Here is a 26,362-nt window from a genome sequence, read left to right as displayed (position 1 = left end):
GCCCTAGTTTAACTCCGCAGATTTCAGTATGAGAAAACATAAGATGCGCAGGGGCTCTCTGCCACAGTGAGGGTTGATTTAATGGAGAGGAGGGAAGGAATGTTGTTAGTAAATATAAGTTGCAGCATTCGTATGCGAAGATATTAGCATTTGTCATGTGGTGCTTGTTGCACTTGCCATAAAATTTGAAAATTTGGATCATCCACATGAATCCCAAGCTTAAAAGGTAAATGCAGTGTCAAAATTTCAATTAAAAATTGGAAACATAATTTTGTCTCACCAACTAGTATTTCTAAAAAAATAATCAACAACTCCTTAGTAATTCTCATCAGCTATTACCATTTCCATTTCAAAGGCATTGGTGTATTTTCTCAAATCCATATGTATGTGCTACCATTCCACTGTGCCTACTTCAAGGAAATACTCCAAAATTTCCTCTTTTTTTTTGTCCTTTGTGAATGTTGCTGTGTGTTTTGAATGTTGTTAACATATGCTAACACTTATCAAACATTTACAGTTGATTTTCAAGTTTGATGGAGCGCATGAATACAATTTAAATAAGTTTCCATTAATTTGGTATGTGATCACATTCGCTTACCTCCATTTCACTAGTGTTAATGAAATATAACCAATGGTTATGTAATTATGTTCTTAATGCCCAAGTCCAGAGTATATAATATTTTAATATTGGTAAGTAAATGCTGGGAGGATTAGAACTTTCCAATGTGCTAATGTACATGGGTGAAATTTGAATGCAGTAAATTGACTTTTTTTGGATTTGGGATTGAATCATTCAGCCAATTCATGAATCAAATCTCTAAGCTTCATCGGTTCAAAATACAGAGAGAGTGACTTCTGGCCATTAGTGGTTTTTATGGAGGGAGGAGACGTGTAGTATTAAATCGGAAGTGAAATTAATGGAGAGATATATGAAAAATGAAAGTGAAAAGTGGAGAGAAACATAAACAATGTATCATGTACAGGTCTTTGATTGTTTTTGAGATAGCAAGATGATTTAGATAATTGTTAGTGAGCAGAGCATAGGCATCTGCCCATAACTTTCATCAAGCATTTGATGGCATCAAGTGAAGAATCAGGATGAGAAGAGAGAGAGAATAAACCATCTCTGTTACCTACGGCCTTTTTGAGGTGGTAGGCAACAGAGAAATAAATATATAGGATAAGCATGGGATATAAGGAGACCACAAGTGATGGATTGATTCCTTCTAACATTTCCATTTAGTTTTACGATTTAAAAATAATTATGTGAATGGTATCACTTGCCAGCAAGAAAAATAAAAACCGTGATAAGTTTTAGTTATTACAATAAAAATTTTCTAATATTTTCATGTAAAATAATGTAATATTCAATTATACCAGAAACTTGTTGCAAAAATTTACATTTTTTCCCAATTCTATGCTAAATGTCTTCCGGAAGAGTTCTTAAGTCATTATGATTTTATAATATCATATGTGAAGAATTAGTTAAATAAGCCAGTTTGACATTGATCTAACCAGCATATATTTGAAGTTGATGCACACATTGTTATTTTTGCAATCATAGCTATATAAAGGGCAGAAGAGGTAGGATGAAATTTACTTCTGAATGTGAATAACCTCAATATATGTAGAAATTAGTTTTGGAGTTCCCAAATTCTAGGATGATGAATTTTAAATCAAAATAAGTCAAAACACTTCTCCTGCTGATAGCATACACATGTGTAAATCAGTTTCGCCGTGAAGTTGTATTTGATAAATTCAGAGTCTTAGTATAGTGCCTTGTGGGCAGTATTGACATTTGCCATTCTGTGTCCCCACATTCCAGGTACCATTGATAATCTTTGGCAGCCATACTCCCAATCCACGTACTAAAAGCTTGTCACTCATCTACTTTCACTACAATTAATGAGATCACAGCAGAATAAGAGGTTTTCCTGATAATTTTATAATTAGTTTTATTAATCTTATTTCTTTGGAGGACGAGTGAAAGTAGCTATGAATATCCTAAGAGAAAGTTTTGATGTAATTTATTTTTATTTATTTAGCATCAGTCCGAAAACAGCACATTTTGGCCTTCACATCGGACTATTAACAATGATAGGCAACAATGCTAAGAATTCTAGTTTTTTATTCCCAAAATATTTCATGATTTATGAGCATTTTCAGTTTTTATTTAATATTAGGAGACTGAAAAGAACATTGGATACATATCAAATAAAATTATGTTCACTTGTGATGAAACCTGAACTGCTTTGATGTGCATATAAATAACATGGGGAGTAACCTGAAAAAAGCCCTGGTGTCATGATATAATTTAAACCCTATCAATCATCAAAATATGATAAATAGGAGGTGCTCTATTTAGTTTTTAAAAATTTATTTAAATGGTTTGTTGCTAATAACTCTAGGGAAATGAAAAATGTATGGTATGGCTAAACAGCTCTTAATAACACTTTTATTGAAACTACAGAACATTTAAGTTAGAATTTTACAAAAAGCTATTAATAACATCATGGAATACTCTGTAACCGCCTTAAATGGTAAGCATTAAATTTCCTAATAGAATGTAACTGTTAATAATGAGTAATGGGATAGCTATCCACATGTTAGCATTACTTTAAGGTCCACGTGTTTGAGAATAATACATTCTTATGTACATCATTTATCCTTAGAATGCCAAGGTGCGGATATATTGGTCTGATTTGGCCACCTTTTAAAATACAAGCATACCATATTCTGATACTGATAGATAATGAAGTAGATATATGCTGAAATTCCTGTTCGGTCCCTTCTGTTAAATTTTAGCTGTTGTATTTTATGGAGGACGGGATCTCTCTGGCTGACATGTTGGAAACATTATTTTTTCCCATGCCTCGGGTGTGTACATCTCATTTTCACTGGTGTTTTGTAATTGGCTTGGCACTTCTAGAATAGCTATGAGCTTTGCATAAAAATTGCAGAAGAGGCAATGTAATATTGATTAGGTACCAATCAAAATTGAAATACTTGTTTCTTAATACTGTAATAGCATACCTCATTTTGATTTTATGAATTTCAACATACTCCATGAAAATTATTCCTTTATTTTACCTCCAGAATGAAGTTAAAAAATATGGGAGCAAGAATAAATTTTCTCATTTTAATTTTGGGTGCACGTTAGATATTCAGCGAAGGTTATAATTATTATCTTTATCACCTAACAAGTCAATATTTGACTTAGGATGATGCAACTGTGGGTAGACTTCTCTTCTCTGGAGCTTTGCATGAAGAATGCAGTGTGTGTGAATTGTGAACTATAAGTTTTTCATTGTCAAAACCAAGACAAGATCTTGTTTCATTAATTCAATTAGCTGATTTTGTTGCAGAAACTGGTGAAAATCACTGATTACATTTTTTATGCCTTTAATTCAGCATTATGGTTTTATATTTTAATTCCCCTGGGGTGTTAGGGAACCTTCTAAAGAATGCATAATTTTTGGCCACTTTCCCAGCCCAGATTGTTTTATATTATTTGATTCATCTTTATTCTTTCAGTTACATTAACGATGGAATATCATGTACATGAGGCTATATTGATGGCATTTATTTAATTTTAATAGAAGTAATGTGCATTTTTAAATTAGCTTTCCAAAATTTATTGGAGAAAATTAACTAATTTTTGCATTCAATTACTCTGTTAAGTCATGGCTTTAATTCAGTTGATAATTATTTTGTGTAACATTAAAATTCCATTATTCTTTTATTGCTGAAGTTTTTGATGTAAGAAATTTTTTTGGTGTAGTAATTGTTTTTTCCTCAAAAATAATTTAATAAAAATATCCTTTAAGCTCATCTTGATATGATTTAGTATAAATGCTCTTTTTAAATTAGATATCACTTAAACCAAATCACCACAATATGTAAACTATATCCATCCATTTTGAATGATATTTTTATTAATTCATGGCTTTTGTTTAGGAGCATCTCTGGAAATGTTGAATAGATTTGTGCCTTTCATGGTTACATTTAATTGTGGTCCTCACGTCTTCATCCTATAATTTTGGTGAGGTCTCTCTAGTGTATGTAGGCTCAAAGAACATCTTCCTTGCAATCACTCTGCTCTGAGTTGGACAGGTTGACCAATTGCCTCACAATCAAGTAGGCTAAAAGTGAACAAACTTACTCGAGTCCTTAATTAGATTGGGGGGGGTGTAGACATTTCCACTTGGGCTGAGAATACGCACTGCACACGTCGCACCCACCCTAATCCTGTGCTTGTGTCGTTGTGTCGTCTGGCAGGACGTGCGAGCGCTGTGGGAAGCACTTCAAGAGCGGCCCGGGATACGCCAACCACATGCGGCTCCACACCCCCTGCGGACCTGATGGAACCGAGTCATACCTTAAGTCAGCCATCTCCTCCTGCCGGAGATCTCTCTCAATTCTCAAAAGCCCATCTCACCCCTCCCTCCCTCACCTCGTGCCACCCCTCCCCTCTCCCTCCCTCCTGATTGCTTCCTTTGGGGTTGGAGGAACGTCAATTCTTACTTGATTACGGCATGCACTCTCGTCCACCTCTCAATCGAGCTCACTCTAGGCCGCGGTGCCCAACCTCCTTACGGTGTTATCTCACATCAAATCTCAGAAAAGACAGGTTATTGTATTGAGTTTCCTAGTCTAAGGAGAGATACTATATATCTTAGAAATCGAAGCTTTTGTCTCTTATAAACCTTATATAGATCTCATGACTTTTTCAGTGGTTTGAAGTTTCATTCCTCAGTGACCAAGATTGTTTTTCTTTCTGCTGCACTTCTCCTACTTTTCTACCACTGGTAGCTTTTTCATGGCTTATGCAATCTGTAATGAATAATAGATGTTAACGATTAAGTATGAGCAAACATTCCACTCTCTTCTGATTTTTGTTCTAGCAAAATACGAGTATGCATGTAGGAAAACATTTCCCCTTCTTTTATGTGCCAGTATAAATATTGTCTGGACCAGTTATAAGTTCCTCCTTCTTTAGCTGCATGGTTTGTTGGGCACCATGTTGATTAATTACTCGTGTAATCCTACTCCTCCCTCCTCCTCTCTCAAGTAATAAGGATCGGAAGAGGAATTCAATGCTCCTCGTTGTAGGGGATAATGGGGCCGTATGTGTTTGGATGGGTGTCATTAAGTAGACCTGTTTTGCTTCACCGCTGATAGAATTCAGTGTAGTCTCGAGGATTAGGCATTTTAAAATTATTCATCCATTTGCTGGTACATTTCAACAGTCAGTTATGCTATTGTGCGCTCTAGAGTTAATTTTTTCGATCATGGTTTCCTTAAAGGGCCTCAAGTGGTTGAAAGAAATATATCATCCTAAATTTTTCATAAAAAGTCATCACCAACCAAATGTTCATGCCATTTCAGAAATTCTGTGGCTGTTATTAGCTTTAGACGCAAGGACTGCCATGCCATTAAAATATCCCTTATAGAATGCCTATCTTCATTCTCAGGGCATCATTGATAACAGTTCTAAAGGTTCTTGTGAATGAAGGATTTAGGATGTTAGTAATAAATCAACACGAGGGACCGAAAGCATGAAAGCTGCCTGGCAACGTCACTCGACCAAACAGTATATCTATTTAAGAAGTAATATTGACTCCAACAGAATTATTAAATGCAAGCCATATGTACAATAAATTATGAATAAAAAAGAAGAACATTATGAGGTCGCATATTTTTCACAAGTATAGGTACATACATGTGAAAGCATAACCATACTGTCACACAAAGCAAAACCTGCAGAAATTAATTTTCAATTGACAAATAATCTGTCATCTAAGACTTCGTAATTGAAAAAAATATTAATGTAGTATTTACTCTGCAGCTATTAATTTGGCGTATTGTCTGCTGGATTATCAATTATCCCTAGTAATAGTTGAATGACATCACTCAGAAACAACCCCACCCCAAAGGGCCCATTCCTTCACTACCTTTGTGTTTGAAATTATTAATGTGTATATATATATGCATATTATTATTAATATATCAATATAACTTAGCTAAAATTATCAACTAAATGGTATTGTGGTATTTTAATTCAATATTAGGATATAAAACATACGCAAGCAAATTATGAAGCATGCATTACAATTTTCCTGAAAATTTTGAAAGTTTCTCTTGTTTTTTCTGCACTTCTGGTCAATAGAAACCAAAAATGTTCAAAAAACCCTTTGTGTAAACTGCCGGAAGTCATATTATCATCATCTCGTCCGCAAAATTTTTCCGTGCTTTGTCTTTATTGGTGAGTGGAATATTTAATGCATGTTTCATCAAAATGCTAAATCTAATTTAGGCATTGCTTCACATTTGATGGCCTGTGGATTGAAATTTGAGACTGATTCATTTCTAGTTTAATTAATCAGTACCTACTCCATTCATCAGTTCTTTCATTTAGCCATCTCATTTATACAGATCTGATTGAGAGATGGTCTTGCATTAACCTAGCTTAGTTTCTTAACAATTCAAAGAAAACTATGTTGGGCCATCCAATGTGTATGCAATGCACATCATAGAATTTAAAAAAATAATATATTCCATTACAATAGTGATGACATTCAGTCATAGGTATATTTCATTACATGAAATGGTCAATATATTTCTATTACAATTACTTCTGTGACTAGAAATTTTGTGATTATTATTGCAGTTACATGAATTGCAATCATGGCATGAGTATCAGAATATTGGGACTTATTCTCTTGAATGATTTAACGAAAATTTCAATTCACCCACTAAATTCAGTTGCATATGCCAGCAGTCCTAATCTGAAGGGAATTCTGCAAGTAAACTTAGGTGTGGTCATGGATTTTCGTATTATGAATATTAATGCTCTGAATGATGAAAGCACCATCACCATTCCTCAAATTTTACAAAGTGTACTACCCAACATGGGGCTTCATTAATCATGGAAGTTTGGCAGTAAAATTGCAATCATTAACTGTGCTGTAGAATATCACATTAATGGCAGCAATAGTGATTATATACAAAATATATCTATGATCACACCTCTTATCTTACTCTATGTATGTATGTATATTTGATTATTGAAATAATTATTTATTGAAATATCTAAAATGAGCCTGCAGCATTCATATTATATATGGGTTTACTTAATGAAACATTAACTTTTAAAAAAACCTGGATTTCACTTTTAAAGAGGTATATGTGAGTAGACACTAATCATTGAAAGCTGACAGCTGTCTTTAACTTGGAATTAATAATGCTATCCCATGTTAAGTAGGTAATACTATTAAGTGGCTAGTTCCTGGACAAGGAACCATTCAAATGCTTTCACTGAGTTTCTGATCATTCTCTATAGTTTTATTTTGGAGTTAAAGTCAACTGTCAACTTCAAATGACCAAATGAGTGTGCTTGAACTTAAGTGTGGTAAATTATAAAGTTTTTTTATTATATTTTTAGATGTGCGCCCCTGGATATGCATATTAAAAATATGTCCCTCCATGGGTGTTTTTCTCTCTATTGACACTTTATCTACACATAAAAATCTTATGGCTTCCACAATTGTTTATGTAACGATAGACATATTGCGTGTGATAATGACAAGCATAATGGTTTACATGCATTAAATTTCAATCTGGTGTGAAAACTCCAAATGTAATTAGTCTTAGATTTATTAGTTGGATTGGTAGATGGTGTGATCTCCCTCTATGCTCAAAATATGGTGAATAATTTGGAATTGAAGCTTTCCATGGCTTAGTTGATAAATATACTGAAAGCTAAACTGGAATATGGTTTTGATAGTTATACTGGAAATAATTGTATACAATAATAGGGAAAAATTAGCCCTCATTATTCTTATAGAAGACAAACATGTTTTCTCCCTTTCGGAACGGTTGCAATTGGAAATAGGGTAATTATTGTGAAATTAAAAAAAAAAATATTTCCAATGTGACAGTGTGCTTATTGCATGCTTTATTCAGTCATCTGCCGGGAAGTGTCTTAAAATTATTACATGATCTGAAAAGTAGGGCATGGTTCTAGGAACATGCTTTAATTTAATTTTGGTTGTTTTAACTAAATAGCTATGGTTGACAAGCAAATAATGCTGTTAATAAGCAATGTTATTGATGGTTATAAAAGTTGAGCGATTCAATTTATCAGTAGTTCAAATCATGGTTATTTTAACACAATTACATTTTTCATAATATTGAATTTATCCACAATTGTTTTAAATTTACCCCCAGAAATGAAAAATTATGATGTTTTTAGGTGTTTTATTTCTGAAGATTAAGTGTATTGCTTGATCATTTGGTCCATCCCAGTGAATACTGCTCAATAATGTTTTTTCATAATTTGTTGTGCTCATAATTTATTCTTCAATGTATTTATTTGTTTTTTGTTAGCTAAATGTGTAATGTATATGTGGTACAATTTTCATTGATTTGACTCCACTAAATGCATCAGTGGTAGGCATTAAAATTTGAAACATTTAGTTTGCCTATGCATGGCCCTGATGATGAAAACTGCTTCCCACAGGAGTATCTTCTCATTGGGGAACAGGGAAAGTTACTTGGGACTGTGTGCAGACTCCTGGGAGATTAAGAAAAACTTCAAAATTGTTTAACTCTAAGAAATTTACAATATTTGACCACTGAATATTGCTGTGCAGGAACCATTTGGTTGTTTTTTAATGTATACCTTTGTTTTTGATGTAGCGTTGGAGAATTTCCGTGCACCCCTATAGTATGCTCCGTTTACAGTTGTGTTTGGTTGACATTATGATGCACCATTCTCTGACCATCAAAAGATGATTGATATTGAAATTAAGAATACAAAGTAACTTTCCACTGTCCTTTATTAGCGTACAACCGGTTTCAACGCTCAAGCGTCATCATCAGGTACATACCGGTTGTACGCTAATAAAGGACAGTGGAAAGTTACTTTGTATTCTTAATTTCATTAACATGAATTTCCACAAGGTTGAGCCAGAAACAATTGATGATTGATATGTTATACTACCTTGATCAAAAAGTTCCCGGAATAACCACCGTGTGGCGCTCCCATCGTTCCGATTTGAGTTCTGTTTTTTTTGTTAAATTGGTACATCTGTTGTTGATATTCCCTTTAAATCTTAGTGTCATAACTTGACATTTGCAAAAGTTACGTAGCCAAGAGTACATCTATCTCTGTGTGTGTTGGCGATTTTTTACAATTTCAGAAATGGATTTAAATTTGCAACCACGAACTTGTATTAAATTTTGCGTAAAAAACGGATTTAGTGGCGCACGGACGTTGGAAATGTTGGAAAAGTGTTTCGGCAACGATTCTCTAAAAAAAACGGTCGTTTACCAGTGGCACGAGCGGTTCAGAAGTGGTCGTGAGTCAATCGAAGATGATGAACGCAGTGGCAGACCATCGACATCGAAAGTCGGTGAAAAAATTGATAAAGTAAAAGAAATGTTGGTCAATAACCGCAAATTAACCATCAGAGAAATAGCGGAGGACTTGAACATTGCCTATGGATCCGCCCAAGACATTGTGGTTAATGATTTGGGTTTCCGTCGTGTAGCAGCAAAGTTGGTGCGCCAAAAGACCTCAATTTCATGCAAAAAAGAGACCGTGTTGACGTCGCAAAAGACATGATTTGCGAGGCTGAATCCGATCCCACATTCATCAAAAGGATCATTACTGGAGACGAGACGTGGGTTTATGAGTACGACACGCAATCCAGACATCAGGCAAGTGAATGGCGTTCACCAAATGAGCCGAGACCAAAAAAACCACGTCGTTTTCAGTCAAAAAAGAAGGCAATGCTGACGGTTTTCATGGATTACAACGGTGTAGTGCATCATGAATTTTTGCCAGAAGGCCAGAGAGTAAACAAAGAGTATTATTTGGGCGTTATGAGACGTTTGCTTGAAGCAATTCGCCGAAAGAGACCAGAAATGTGGGCAGAAAACTCGTGGATTTTGCACCATGATAACGCACCGTCGCACAGTGCTATCATTATTCGTAATTTTTTGACGAAAAATGCAACAAATACCATCCAACAGCCACCGAATTCACCTGATTTGGCTCCCTGTGACTTCTTTCTGTTCAATCGAGTTAAAAAACCATTACGGGGAACGCGTTTTAGCAGCCGAGAGGAAGTAATGGAAAAATCGCAGGAAGCACTGATGGACATATCGAAAACCGACCGTAACTTTTGCAAATGTCAAGTTATGACACTAAGATTTAAAGGGAATATCAACAACAGATGTACCAATTTAACAAAAAAACAGAACTCAAATCGGAACGATGGGAGCGCCACACGGTGGTTATTCCGGGAACTTTTTGATCAAGGTAGTATGTTCCCAGTCTTTGTCTTATTTTGGTGTAAATTATGCCAGAAAGATCCCCTTAGAGCTTTTGACTACTCCGTTTTGATCTCATGGTCAAAACTGAGCAGTCGAGTTTCATTTGCAGGGATAACCTTTGAAAGAAACTCATCGTCTTCTGGTGACATAAACTTCATTTACAAACAAACTTGCTCATGAATGTCCCATTGTTCTGACAAGAGCTGTCCCCAAACCCACTGGACACAGACACATCCCTTGCACAATTTTTCCGTCACCTTTTTCTGAGTGGCAGCCAGTGAAATTTCTCATAGCACCATTAACATTGATCATCCTTTGCAGTGGCAGCAGTAAGGCTAATGTTTGACTTCCATAAGAGCATTGTCTGGAGTGCCAGGTACACCTTCCTAACAATATGATTGTCTCCCCTCTGTTAAAACATTTGAAATGCTAGTTGTGCAGTAGGGAAGAGCAGACTCCCTTTAAGCCTCGTGTATTATTCTATAGGCCGTGGCTGATGATTTGTTCAGGCAAAAGCAATATTTCAAATGCAGAATGTTGCTTGTCACGTGTTATCTCCTTCATTGCCACAGGTGAATTGAAGCTTCCCTAATATTCCCTCTCGAGCAATTTAATTAACAAGTCAGGTTTCCAGAAAAATACTTAAAAAATGTTTTTTATTTATTTTCAAATTGTGTTTTTGAGTACTAGATGCAATTTGGCAACTGAATAATCTTTTGTGAACAATTGTGAGCCAATTAGTACCTTTGAAGTTTTGTATTTTTATGAGGGTAAAAAGAAACTTAACACTTTCACGGTGAAGATTTAATATTTCACAACCATGGTTTCAATGATGCCCATCATCGTCTTCAATTCATAAATTTGAGCCAGTATCCTTCCAATACATACCCTCACCCTCCCCTAGCCCACTAATAAATAGGTTGCTGCACCTAAACTCAACTTACCCCACTCTCCTCTCCCCTTCTCCCCTCTTGGAGCCAAACTATATAAGTTGGTTAAATGTTGATGTATGTCCCCGGATGATGATGTGCAGCCCTTATACCCTCATAATGAAGGAATTCTACATAGTTAAACCTTAAGCGTTTATGTTTTCTATTTTTGTTAAAATTTATTTTCCTATACTCTTTAGTTACTTTAATGAGTTACAAGCACTGTAGAGAAACCTGGCAGAAATGTCTTGATGGATCAACAATTAGGCAATGAATCTGGTGATGTGATTGCTTTTCAGAAAGCATATATTATGGAAGATTAACTAGAGAAGCAAAATGTATTTCTTCCTAAGAAAGTGCAAATTTTTTGGAGTAAATCATGGCCTGCATGCGTGTGCAAAGTTAGTTTAAATCCACATCGCAAAATGTGTTAAGATTATGATAGCAAATGATACCAGCACTAAAGAAGAATAATGAGTAATGCAGAATGGTGATTTATGAAGGGCCATTCTTATCCTTAAAGACTACATTAGTGTTGATGTTAATAATGCCTCTGGTGCGTGATTTATGTTGGGTGAATAAATTATTACTCCGTACTCCAGAATAAAAATGGCGGACCTTGATAATGAGATTGAGAACGAAGATACTCTGAGAAAAATTCACTCATGCGTTGATGCAATAAAGAATTGAAAGGTAATGTCGATCGCAGCCCTGTTTTCCATGCTGCAGATAAGATCATAGTATGATTGCAAGGGGCAAATACCAGATAAAAAGTTGAAATCACCATGGCTAATGAAGTGGTATTTTAAAGTGTATCGAGCTATAAGCAAACCTAAGTGGAAGAGCAAATCATCATATAACTATAGCTCCCAGAGGGTATGAGTGATCATTTGAGTTTTTATTAGCAAGATAGCTTGATGTTATTTTCATGGTGTTAAGTGAGGTTTAGAAGTGTAAACGCGATTAGTCTCTGCATCCATTCAAAACGTACCTTAACTCTTAGACTACTATTGTTAAAAAATAATAATAATCTTAGCAGTTGTGAAGCTATTTGCAATCTTTTGTGTGTGCAGCAATTACCTCCCAGAATGGAATATGATCATATTGTCCTTGAGATGCAGAGAGAGAATGATAGGATACCGTCTGAGGCACAAGAGTTGACTGAAGACGATGAATGAAGGAAACACTGAGGGTAAGAATTACAGAGAAAGGCCTAGGATGACTTATGAGAAGCAAGTAATGGGAAATGGTAGTGCAAGGAGCTCTGAGGGAATTAAGAGATTGTTAAGGGACAGGATAGTTTGGAGAGCTGTTACAATCCAATCCGAAGATTGTCAAACCATGATGATGATGATGAAGCTTATTACCACAACCAATTGATATAATTCTATGGCATTTTTTCCCTATCTGCAAACTGTTATGTCTAGTTACCTTATAGTGTAACATGACTTATTCAGGTAATGATCACTTATCATAAATGAAAAATCATATATAATTATAGGCCTCAAAGCTCTACCACACATTGTTATTAGGTTCAAGAATTGCCTTAAATATGCAATTTATACAGCATAGAAACTCAGCATACAAGCAAGTTAGAGCACAGGCCAACCCTGATTTCAGTCAACAATTTTTTCGAAGTTATTTTGATATGGGCTTGGTCGAAATGTCAATGATTTTCCTTTTAAATGATAATATGAGAGCTTTAAATGCCCCTAACATCCTATATCTTATTTAAATCAGGCTTTCAATTTAAAAATTCTTGATTAGATAATTGTGAATTCCACATTCTCAACTTAATTTGAACTCATTGAATTAAGCCAAACTGAATATTTAAATATGTTTGCGTATATATTTTATAATTTCAGTTTTATTGAAATGTCATTCTTGCAAACAAATTATTTTAAATCATTCAAGAGACAAGAATTTTATTGCTTATAGATATCTTGAAAAAGAATGCTTATAAGCCTTTTAAGATGACATTCATAAATTTACCAGCAGTCCATATTGAATTGCAGATGGGTCGGAGAAAGAGTGTTTGATAATGCCGTCAACAAGTGTACACAGGGGCACTTGTGGAAAATAGTGATATAACATATCCATCACAATTTAAAGCTTTCATTTCCAAAGTGCATTAATTTATTTTGAAAACTATCCCTTTGAAATAGGAAATTAAGCTCATTTTTAGCTCTGGATTCAGAAAAAACCTGATTTCCAGAGTGATCTCGTCTTTGTTTTGTTAATATGTACAATATTTTGCTTTTCGATTCTGACCCATAGTTCAAAACTATGCATTCAAATTCAAAAGTATTGGATGGATTTTGATAATATTGCAATATAATGCAAGAAATTTAACTAGGCGTATTATAGGTGTGAAGCATTTGGTTCTAGGGTAATTGGTAAGAAAATAAATGTGCACATTTTTTGTTAATTAATGAGTAAATATCCAGATTAAAGTCTTAGATCCTTTTAATCATTAGTAATTGTTACTCATTTGACATTGATTGGCATTAGTCTAATTTTGATGTATTTTGTATTGGTTATCAGGGGCCATAATGATGATTGTGGGAAAATTATTGGTCCTAAAATGCATATTCTCGCCTTCACTTCAAGCAGACAACAGGGAATTCATTTTATGAAAAAAAATTACCAACAAGAATTAATCTCTGTTGTAACTACCCTCAATCCTTATGAATGAAGAGCCATAATTGGTGAAAAATACAAGAAATTTCATCAGCCTCTAATTTTAGATCATTGGCCATGGTTTTCACCTCCTGTTATTTTTTCAAGAAAAGTATGGAAATGGACAATTTTTTTATTTACTGTAAATAATTTTGGATAAAATAGATATTTTCTGCTTTGAATAGGTGTATCTGCAAAGAAGTTATGGAAGACTGAAAAGTTCGCTTAAAAATGTCACATTCTGTTAATCCTTTATTGTTTAACTACCTCTTAGTTGTTAATAGCTGAAGTTTGAGTGATATATTTTAGCATTAAATTTTATTTTAAAAGGTAATGGTGTGCCCGTGGCCAAATCTTTATGGAGAAGAATTTTTATTAATTATTGAGTATTTTATTGTGCCCAGGCAGTAAATGATAGGTGCCCTCTTGCTTGGTATGACACTCTCAAATTTGGAACTCCTTAGTTAGGTGTAAAATTATGCTAGAAGAGTCATTAAAAATACTAGGAAATGAAGTCGAAATTTCACTGTCTGATTCTGTATCTGATATATGTACATACATTTTTTAACTTTTTCAAGTTATATGCTTTCATACATCTCGAGGGACAGATGAGGAATTTGAGAAAACCCTCTGGTAAAAAGAATATGGTGCTATCTCATTTGGACATAAAAATGGATTATTGGATGGTAGTTTTTGTAAGGGTTATTTGAAAAGATGGATTTTAAAATATGATTTTCATTTTCTATGTTTTTTTAAGAATAGCACAGTATGGTTGCACAAAATATTGCACTAGTAATTTAACTGCCCGCTAATTGCTTGTTAGGGATTCTATGCATATTCATTGAAGTTTTGTAATTTGTTTTGCACAGTTGTTTATTTTGCTACAATTTCAGTCAAGGAACAAAAATTACTGGTAAAGTTGATAAAATGAGATTTCATTTTCAATTGTATGGTTCCTGTATTGGTCCAGCTGCACATGTGAACCTCTGCCACTTTAAGAGTGGGCCATGGAGGGCATTGGTTCCAGAATTTCCCTTGTGGAAGTGAACATGTAAGTTAACATGGGTCAAAATGTAATAACACTTTGTACAAAATTCTGCAGATTTTCTGTCAGGATCATCTGTTGAACACCTTTCTGTTTACTGTTTTTGTTGACCATATATCCTTATCCATAAGTAACATCATCCATCATCCATCCCTTGCCTCTTTCAACCAAGCCCTTGACTCATTCTCACCTTCATCACTGTGAAAGTTTACATTTTAATGTGTAACTTGTTTAATAGCATTAGAATTATTTAATTTTTTTAAATCCATTTTGAAAATCAATAAGTTTGACTTCGTTTTGAAAATTGTTTTCTTTCATGTAGTTCTTTCACTGTCATTTAATTGTATGCTGGCACTGGCTTGCACACTGTTACTTCAAATCCTCTCATTTGTAAAAAAGAAATTCATAGTCAATTACTTTTACTCTCTGTTTTGGGGTGCTCTTACTATCATCTGTACATCATGTTACTCAGAGTATATCCCTTCTTTGTTTGAGACTTAAATTTTATGGAAATTCTAACATTTTGGGCGCAAAAATATCTTCTCCCTGCACTTATCTACTAATATTATGGTAAATAAGTAGGAACTACGTTCATATCATGATTGTAACTTGGCAAATTTAAACAGCGGTAGTTACTTGGAATTGATAATGTTAATAATAAAAAAAAAACTTCTAGTTAGAATTCTCCTTCTTGAGTAACAGCAGTGTACAGGGGTTATTTTCTAGCTGGAGTCACATTGATGATATTTATTATTTAATTTATTTCTCAACTACCTATCTGACCCATCCACTTCACTCCCAATCTTATCTCATCCAATTCTTTCCTTTTGTCAAAGGTGAATTATTTACCTCGGGGCTTGCCTGCCGCCGAAAGATGAACTCTCTGGGTGCTTCATGTATTTATTCCTTGAAACACGGTACAAAGTGTTACTAAGTTTTCACTCCTGTTAACCCACTTCTTTTTAATTTGTTTGAGGATCAATGACCTTCATTTTTCTGTACCATTCCACCTCGGTAACTATTGTTGTATTTTTTCTGTTTTGTGATTTTTTCATCTCCCCCTGTATGATTTAATGTAAGTGCATAATTAACCATAATTATAATTGATGATTATGTGATAGACTGTCTTATGGCAATTTATGCCTGAAATATTTAGTACTCAAGTTAATTATATCATTTTAAAGTAGAAATATAGTCTCATATATCAGCTATTATCAGTGGATACCTTGGAGGAGCCATTTTTTCAAATTTAATATTTAAAGTGAATTAAATAGGTGCTAGGTAGAAAGTCTTTTGGAATTTTTAAAAGAACAAGTTCAAACAGCTGGTTAGATTCCTAGAATTTATGTATTTTTATATTATGTGTGTATGTAGGTAGTGTCTCTTCCCTTCTGGATCCAAAAAAATATTTATCCCACCAGAGGCATATGTTATTTTGCAAAATATAACAATTTTTTACTTAATTTTAAAAAATCCTTGATGTAAATATGGGAATAAATTAAATTTGCTAAACCAGAAAGGAAAAAAGAGGCTTATGAAAATTGCGTTAGTTCCATTCAATGTCCAGGTTACGTATAGGTAAGTATGGCTGCGGGCATAGGCATTATAGGCATGTATAGGCATTAATTTATTCTTCCTTATCTTAATCTGGGATTTACATGTGGTGTTCCCTGATGCCTATCTTGAGCTTGTTAGGCATGATTGTGATTGATTCCGTATTATGAAAATAATCTTAAAACTTTTGCCATGGGTACCGACAAGGGAGTTGCTACAATGGCCGACAGAAACCCTCCTCTCAATCTCCTAAGAATGGGTACAGGGTCAGGACAGGGAATTTTAAATATTTGATTAGCCATAACCCCATGGGCTTGATTTTCCCTAAAAGCATATGTTCACGCTGATGCATTTGCGAAGGGGATTAGCCTGGACGGTAGTTTTTCCATCTGCCAAGCAAAACAGCTAAAGTTCTAATCCCATCACAGGAGTTTGTGTTGCACCGAGATTTCTGTGCTGGTGGTTAGTCTGGATGAAATTACCTCAAATATAAAAGCAAAAGAAAACAAAGTTTTCTAAACCAGTTTAATGTTTCATTGTAACCCTTCAAAACTGTAGCATATAAGTATTGCGGCGTTAATATGTAGTGGTTCTTTTTAGCATGTTACCATTCAAATTTGAGTGGAAAATATGTAATGACATACGAATCGGAAAAAAATGTAAATATATTGGAAGCCATGAGAACTTTTTTGTGTGGATGGTTATGTAGGTTTGTTTGTAGTTGAGTGTGCCCATTCCTTGTTCAAAATCCCTTCAATCCATCGGTTGAAGCAAGGCATCTGCACTGACTCTGCACATCTTTCTCTCTCTCTCTCTCTCTTCTCTCCCTCCCTCTCTCCCCCCCCTCCACCCCATGGACGATGCCCCCCCCTCCATGCATCTCCTCACCTTCTTCTTCTTGTGCGTATCCATCCCACGACTACAATGTGCGCAACCAGGACTTGTGAGGAGTGTGGCAAGAACTTCAAGAGTGGCCCTGGATACGAGAACCATATGCGTCTGCATGCCCTGCGGCGTACCTACGGTCCAGAATTCTACTTAAAGTCAGGCATCCATTTCTTAATTTCCCCCTCCTCTTTTTAAATCTAAAACCTGGATTCAATTCCTTCTTTACTCCTTGCAGAGTAAATCACCCTTTTTTGTGCTCTTTGTCACACCTGCCAAGTAAAATAGCTCAATGTGTGTGTCCTGAATGCACCAACTTATATAATGAATGGAATTTGTCTTTGTTTGGAGAAGTTTTCTTTGTTTTTTTTCACAGTTGCTGAATCTAGTGCCTCTTAAATTTGTTTGGAGGAAGATTTCTTGTATGATATCTGTCCTGTGTAGAGTATTATTAAACTTTCACACTTCTGTAGAGGGTGGATGGATTTGCAGCACAAAGGCCTTTGGATTAGTTTAAGAAGCACGTATGTTTCAGAAAATGTACGCACATCGGTCCATTCCTCTTTCTAATGTTTTGGCATGAGCTTGCTTCATCAAAGTGATAATGTTCTTTTTCCAGGAAAATGTGCTCACATCTGTAATTACAAAATTTATTGGTGTGGCTCTAGAATGTGTGCATGTATTTGACATAGGGTCTATCTAGCAGAAACCCTCAGTCAATGAGCATTTCTAGTAATTGTGAGTTTACAAGAGATTAGTTGAAATAAAATTGTGGAAGCAAAAGTATTTTGTCATCGCACTGAGGATTCAAGCGTTAGTCCATAAATGGCTAATTTAAGTGATGTCATTTGTGAGAATACATTTAGTCTAGTCACCTTGGTTTATTGTTCAAGATATTTAACATTTTTTGTGGTGATGTTAAAGCTGAAATTTGGCAGGTGTGAAATATTATTTTAAGGCTAGTTGAGTTTGTAAAATGGCAGTATTAGGCTCTGTGGTCTTTTTGTAAATGTTTCAAGCTATTGAACTAGTAATGGATTCTAACCTTTAAAATATTTTTAACTCTCATGTTGTATCTTGAAATCAGTGGGCATACCTGAAATGTGGCTGATACAAATTGTAAAGAATCACTTTACAGTTATTTCTGCATGATTTTTGCATGGCACTCGTTTAACTCTTACTGTACACATCAACACGCAACAAAGTCACCCATTTAATTGCATCCCTCTATGATTGACATACTGAAACAGCTAATTCTCTGAGTAAAGGTAATTTTTCCCATTGTACTCCGACACAAAAATTGTGCTTATTACCGTATTGATTTCATTAATTCTTTATTTAGCAAATATTGCTTACTGGGTATGAAGAATATGGCAGGAACTCTTGAAAGACAAAAACTGGAGTAAACATTCAGATGAGTATTTGATCACCAATTCTTGTGGCTTTATTTGCAAAAACCGTAATCAATTTGCTGGGTACAACTTCAGTCAATGCTTGTTTATATTTATTTCTGAGATTATCTCACATAGAACTCATTGAGATTGCAAGTAAAATGTTAGTTTATGTTTAAATAATGAAGTGGGGTGACACTTCCTCAGGCTTTTTCAAGTTCCAGGGGAGGTTTTTGTTCCCTGTTAAGCAAATACAATTTTGAGCATTGCTTCTCCATCATTAAGTTATTTAATGGTGTTTTTTCCTCACTAGGCTTGCTACTCAATTATTTAAAGTGAAATTAGAGTAGCATGTATTGTCTCTTAATCTGATATTCATTATAATTAACGCAATGATATACCATAATGGGTCCTAGGATGAACTTGTGAAAAGCAAGCCATGGAAAATATCGATGCAAGGAGCAATGAGGGAATGAAGAGATTGGCAGCACTCAGGACAGTTTAGAGAGATGATACAAACCAATCCTCAGATTGGTAATGATTATGATACCATGGTATTACCCTGTCTTCTTCAATCACATCTTAAATTACGTGATATTATTCTTCAAAGCATAGATTGCTTTCAGGAATGCATTTAAAAAAATATAATTTGGTCAATATAGAATTCTGAAAAAGGATGAAATATGTAATTGATTGTCAATATGGCATCATATTGTCGTAATCAATGATGTTTTTGGGATTGTTTTTATTTATTTTGTTTACATAACCCCTTAAAAAGGTGTGAAATATTCCAAAACCAGGCTTCTAAATTTACTTTTTGTTACTGTTATTGTGTAGGTACTGTGCATAACTAATGCAGATCAGTTGATTTCTCTATTTTACATTGGTCATTGGACTACATCTACCGCCACCTACATCTACGTTCACCTACATCTATGTTCACCTACATTGACTCAAGCATAGAGTTCTTGTCTTTGAACTTACTGTTCTGTGTAAAAACTATTTGCTTTGTTATAATGTTGAAGTATTATTTAAATGTTGGTGGCTGGTGTTAAATATGCCACCCATTTTACTGGGGAAAATTTAATAATTTTGAGGCGAAAACTATGGTAGGTAGTAGCTTTTACTAGGAATGTTGAAGCTCTTCATTGTTTTGCAAAATATAATTGTTTTCATGTGCCTTATATTTTTAATCTCAAGAATAATGACAAATATTTATTTATTTTAAAATGAAAATATTTATGTCCATGCATTAATTTATTATAAGTTTTTTTAATTCTCAAAATTGAAAAGAAAGTGCTCCAAGCACCATTTTGTATTCAGTCCCATTATTGCCCCTAGAGGTTGTAGAATTTGTTGAGTAACATCGTTTGGATTAGAAAAGCCATTATTCAGTATTTTGTTGAATACGTAGATAGTTTTGTGTAATATTATGCTCCTCATGTAACTCGACTCGGAAAACTTATAGAGTTTATACATATTCTGCCAGGATGGTCCCATCATCCTTCCTAATCTAAAATTAGTGTTAAGACTGTGATTTTTGTTTGGAATCTGTACTATTGGCAATGAGCATATTGAATAGATAGCATTATTGTGCAGGTAAGCATGGTTGACGATTCTCTCTTTTGCTTATTGATTGCTTCAAGGTCTGCATTGGGCGGGGTGTTTATATAATGTACATTCATCATAAATAATGATGTCACTGCCTTAAATTTGTTCAGTTAATACTGATTTTTTTTCTTTCCAAAGAGTTGCTTTTAGATTTAATAGAGCTTCAGAGAAACCATGCAGGTAGCACATTGTGGTAGACAGATGGGCAGACAAACTTTTCCAGGTTTTACCATTTGGGAAAATTCCAGTTTTACAATTTGGTAAAATTTCGATGTTACCCTCATGGTCAAACCTGAAAAATTGTTCTCTGTGTAGTAGGTCTCCATTTTACTCAATTCTTCCTTGAAACTATAAATACACTCAAACCCCTCTCGAGTTTAATCACGAACATACAAATTGGGGTAATCATAAACCGCAGGAACTAAAAGCAAATTGTCTTAAGAGATTGGCGGGAGCCATTTTTTTCCAGTGACCACTTTCTTTGCCTCTGAGAAGGTTCTTTTTGGGATTTTTAGTTCATTTCTTTGCGTGAAATTAAAAGAAATCACAATGATCTTGGCCACACTGAAAATGGTTGGTCGTCTGATGGGACGACCAACCATTATCTTAACAGTATATCAGACCAACCTTATTCATCATCAAGGTTTATTTACATGCACTTTCATTTATGTTCAAAACTCATTGAGAGTGGGATAACAATCCATCCTTTTTTTCATCAGTATTCATGAATTGTGGTAAATTTAAAATTTTGGAAGTAGATAATGGAATAGGATTAAATTGTGATGATAGATAAATATTTGGAACCTGAAGAGAACAGCATATATATATATATATATAGTTGGAAAAAATATATTTTTCTGATGTGAATGCCGTGTTCCACTTTAATTGAGTGTCATAGCAATTATAAATCATATATTTATGATGTCGAAAATTTCATGATTTAAACCATTGAAAACTGAATATTTAATGAAAATTCTCAACTATACTAGCAATGGGCAATTTTCAAGGGCTTTGTTATTGTTACAGATGTTAATGGTTATAGGAAGGACTCCTGTAACTTGTAATTTTGGATTGGAAATTTGTAGAATAATACAAGCTGGTGAGTGGGCAGCTGGTCCATTTGGTAGAAAATTTACTATATCATGAAACCAGTGCTATTTGAATGCTATTTGGTGTAAAAGATATTCTGTCCTCCTTAGTTATATATCTCTTTAGGAATTGCATATTAGAGTTATAAAAGTGGATATATGTATGATAGAAGGTAAATTTATAATTTATGACCGAAGAAATTTGAATAATACCTTCCTCTGGCATGATAATTTGGAAACTTTTGAATGAATTGTTCAAATATATCTGTCATGATGGCGTATTGAAAACAACAAAATTCAGGCATATAAGGAGCCAAAAGCAGTTAATTCATATTCAAAGCTAAATTGTTCATCATGTCAGCTTATTCTTCCTTTTGCAGTCTTTTTGCTTTTATTTGTAATAATTTTATTGCCCTCAAAAGCAAACTTGAGCCCGCTAGTCTGTGATATTCAGCAAAAAACCCGCTAGTCAGTGATATTCAGAATAATTCTTGGCTACGGGCACTTATTTAGAGTGTCCTGACTCAGGATACACATCTTTTGTGAGCACGAAAATGTAAAGAAAATATCATAGCATTGTCCTTTGTCTGTATGGATCAGTTTTGACTCATTACCATCAATGCCCCGTTGTATTCTTTTTTGAGTACTCAGCCCCTGTCAGATTCTCAGGGCTTTGACAGGGACCGATTACTTCCCTGGGTTCATATTGCCAACCTAAAAGAAGGTAATCAATATGATATAGCCAGCACAAAGGCTGACCGAGCAGATGTTTTAGTGAATTATTTCGATGAAACTATGATTGGTATTGTATCAAAAAAATATGCTTGAGCAGCTACAGCAATAAGTGCTAAGGTAGCGTTTAGTATTTTTTAGTTAATGGTTTCCTAATATGTATTTTTAATGTTTATTCCACTCCTCTGACATTCAGGTACATACATTGTGTTTCATTGAGTAGTACTATGCAGTAGGATAGTAAAACATTTCTCGAGTTCTTCACTATTAGGGGCAGCACAATTCTCCCCAGTACATATGAAAAAGTTAAATTACTCAAGTAGAAGCGAAATAAATTTAATAAAAATTATTAAGGGGCTAAATAATGATATTAGTTAAGTTCCTTGAAATTTTAACTTGACTCATCTCATTAAGTAATGCCTCAGTTTTCAATAAACTAATACTTTTCAGTTCATAATGGCAATTAGATTGGTTCATTCATTATTCCACACAGTATGTATTTCCTACTACCATGTCTATATTTTTAATTTAACGTAAATATTGCATGGTATAATTATAAGTCTCAGATCATAATGTATTGAGTGTTAAGTCAGATTCAAGTGGATAAAACAGGGAAGACAGTTTAGGAACTGGACTGTTAAAGAATTGGTTAATAACAATGAAAAAGGGGTATCAGCAGGCTCTATAGAAAGTTATGAATGAAGACAGGGTAATGGGTACTATAGAAGATAAATGGAAGTATGTAAATAAAGGGACATTAAAAGCTGATAGTAAAACTATAGGAAAAGGACCAGGAAACCATGGATTATGGACGAGATGATTAGAAAGATAGATGTAAGTAGGAAATGGAAGGATGAAAACTCAGAGTTAGGTTGAAGAATGAACAAGGAATTGAATGATAAACTGAGGCAGGAATCTAATAGGATGGAAGAAGTGTGGAGGAAGATGCAATGCGAGGCTAAAGGAGAGTTTGAAAAGGAATTGTGCTATTAATGCACTGTACAAGAGGGTGAAATGGCTATCAGGAAGTACATGTAAGAAGGAAAGGAAAAATTTATGCTAAACTTTCAGAGATTTATCAGAAAAAAATATTAATTGAACCTGGAAAGATTCGAGAGAGAGTGAAAGAGTGTATATCCAGTTGTACTTAATTGTGAGATAGAAAGAGTATTAAGGGAATTGAGATCAAATAAGGTCATGGGGATGGAAAGGGTTTAGAAAAACTTGTAAGGAAGAGTTCACTTATGATTTTGTCCGATCAGTGTTAATTCCAATCCCATGAAAGGGAAGGCAGCCATATGTGAGAACTATAGAATAGTAAATGTGATTTCAAATGCAGCTAAAGTGGTACTTGGTAATGACATTTTGGAGAATATCAGGCTCTATCTTAAAAGATTTGAGCTCAGCAAAGGACAGTGTTTTGTATAGGTGTGCCCTTATTTGATGGGCATGAAGAGATTCAAAACTTAAATCTTGATTTTCATGGAAACAATGAAGTACCTTTTTTATATTCCAACAGCTATCATTGATTTGGTTTTTGCATTGCCATAACTCTGTAACCACTGAGTTTTAGACATACTGAGAGAGAGAAAGTGATTGCAAAATCTGCAGCTCCTCAAAGTAGTGACGCCATCGCTTCTCAAAACCATGTATTGCTCTCCTTATGCTCATGAATGCTCCATAAGGCATACTAAAGCAGTATTTACGTATTGTCTGCCTATTAAAAGTTGCAGGTGTATATGCCTGCGTTTATTTTAATGTTGCCATAATTTCTGCAAAAAAGTAGTGTATGCACTTTTTCAAGTTTAAATAATTAATGAAAAAGATAGGTAGTCTGGCTGTATACAGACTACTGATAATGTCTGCCACCTCAGATAAGTGCTTCATTGTAATGTCTTTTTGCATTGCACCACTTTGTGGACTTCTATTTGAATATAATCAATGTGGCACTGACCTCTATGTCTAAAATTTATGAAGGAATCCAGAATATTTCCCAAATTATCACTACAAGCCAGTAATCACTCAGTCTGGAATTGATTTTTCTGTCAAAAGGTGGCCTTATTTCCCCGGTTATTGTGCTGTAATGATAAGCAGATATTGCCACTTGAGAATGGTTGTTTTCTTGCATCAGAAATTGCCACCTGGCTCCAACCAAGAGTAATATTCAAGAAGTAGCATTACTCATTTTATTCCTTGCGCCAAAATACTCTGTTCTTTTTCTTTAAAGAGTAATCAGGTTTCAACTTGTCAAAATTTACCTCGGACAGTGACAGGCTGCATTAATTTCTAAGTTGAGAAGAGCATGTGTTATTTTACTGTTTGCTCTAATTTTTCATTATATATGAAAAATGAATTAATAAGTCAGCCCAATTTACAGTTGTATTCTCCAAAGCCTTCTTCTGGCTTTATAATTTGAAATTTCGGGCATCTAAATTGCAATTTAAAGTAATTAGAGGGTTCAGCTTTTGTGGTCCTTTGCTTAAGGTAAATCAGGAATGAGGATGAATCAGAAAGTTCCTGTTAGATTTTAGAAGGATTATACTTGAACGGTCAATGAGGCAACCATTAAAATTGTGCTCATATAGTCTTAAACTTTATTATTCCATTAGAGTTCAATAGTAAAGAAGGGATATTTCTGTGTCTGTTGCATTTCATCTTATCAAATTAGTCTTAGGACTCTTGAAGTCATCTTTTTTCTAAGAGATTTAAATATTCAATATGCACATTTATGTAAAGGAGAACAGTAGGGATTATTTGGGTGATATCCAAAACATTTTCATTATATTTTTGCTCTGCCTTAGTTTCTCCAAATTACCATTCCAAACTCAGAGAATTATGCTTGAATTTTGATTGTCCCAAGTGGTCTTTGCCCAATTACACCAAAGTGCACTCTCAATAAAATACTGCTATTGTTTTATACTGTTTTATGTTGTGCATATTCATCTTCTACCTAGTAGTTATAAAACCTTGGAAATATTACACACACCCATCTATATACACACATTTACATGCATACACACAATTATATGCATACACTTGGGGACGTGTTAGTCCAGGGGGTAGAATGCTGGAAGACTGACTGGAGGGCCTGGGTTTGATTCCCAGCCACACCTCAGGGGGCCTCCAGCTTCACCAAAGCCATGTGATTTTCTGGGTACCAGAACTTCCTGGGAAACCATAGATGACATAAGGAAAGGATCTGTCCTCCCTAAACTGATGTGTAAATTTCCCATGCCATTGAGCATAGTATTGGGTGAGCTCTTCCATAACCTAGCAAACCGGCCTTGAGGTTGATAACTTTAGTTTGTGGTATATATTTGCATATACATTATACATACACTTACATATGTATGACGTTATATTTTTTTATTTAATTATTTGTGCTGTTACTTTCTTGTAGCATATCATAGGTTCCACCAAGGAAGATAGAGACCATTGTCGTCATTTCATGTGAATGTGTATGACCATAGTAACAGCTCAGTTCTTTGATTGGTGATTCACATTTATGCTATCAGTGTCACATTTCAGATACTCTTTAACTCCCAATTTTAGAGTAAATATCAGTATTATATCGATATCTCATTTGATCAGGGTAGTCCTACCTTTGCCTTCCTATGCCTTATCCACGTTTGCTCATTGCATCGTGGGAGATGAAGCTGGTACTCTCTTAAAAGTCTCTCCTCATTTGGTTGTTGTAGGACGTGTGAGAGGTGCGGGAAGCATTTCAAGAGCGGCCCTGGGTACGCCAATCACATGCGGCTCCACACACTGAGAGGCACAAACGGACCCAACGGAGAGATACACCAGGGCCACCAAGCCCACCACCATGGAAACCACCGACCACCACTCCCAGCAGGGGGGGGCAGCACCCCAGGTGGGGGCCCCAATGGTACAAACAATGGCGCGGGAGCAAACAACAACAGCACTGGATCAGGGGCCACATCGGGTGGTGGCAGCGGCAGTTCAGGAGGGACTCGACTGGGCACACCGGGCCCCCTATGACCCCTAGCCCTCTTCCCCTCCCACCACCACCCACACCACGCCATGCACCACCACCATCACCATCACCACTCCCCCACTTCCCCCCCGCCGCCTCCCCCACCCCCA

The 26,362-nt window shown here is 35.1% G+C and overlaps 1 protein-coding gene across 4 annotated transcripts in view; it reads left to right on the top strand.

Moving 5' to 3' along the window:
* Positions 1–26,362, top strand: part of LOC139696128 (zinc finger protein 497-like) — a 116,703-nt gene extending 90,341 nt beyond the window's left edge. For 3 of the 4 annotated variants that reach the window (XM_071594731.1, XM_071594740.1, XM_071594726.1), the window contains 3 exons: positions 4,279–4,383; positions 17,487–17,591; positions 25,954–26,362. In XM_071594731.1, the coding sequence (XP_071450832.1) occupies positions 4,279–4,383; positions 17,487–17,591; positions 25,954–26,257 (514 nt within the window). In that variant the 3' untranslated portion in view covers positions 26,258–26,362. The remainder of the gene's footprint in view (positions 1–4,278; positions 4,384–17,486; positions 17,592–25,953) is intronic. The other variant, XM_071594750.1, reaches the window with a different exon arrangement.

The sequence above is a fragment of the Hetaerina americana genome, unplaced genomic scaffold (assembly GCF_022747635.1).
Source record: "Hetaerina americana unplaced genomic scaffold, ioHetAmer1.1.p SCAF_1, whole genome shotgun sequence".
Classification (NCBI taxonomy): Eukaryota; Metazoa; Arthropoda; class Insecta; order Odonata; family Calopterygidae; genus Hetaerina; species Hetaerina americana.
This window is presented reverse-complemented; position numbering and strand designations above follow the sequence as displayed.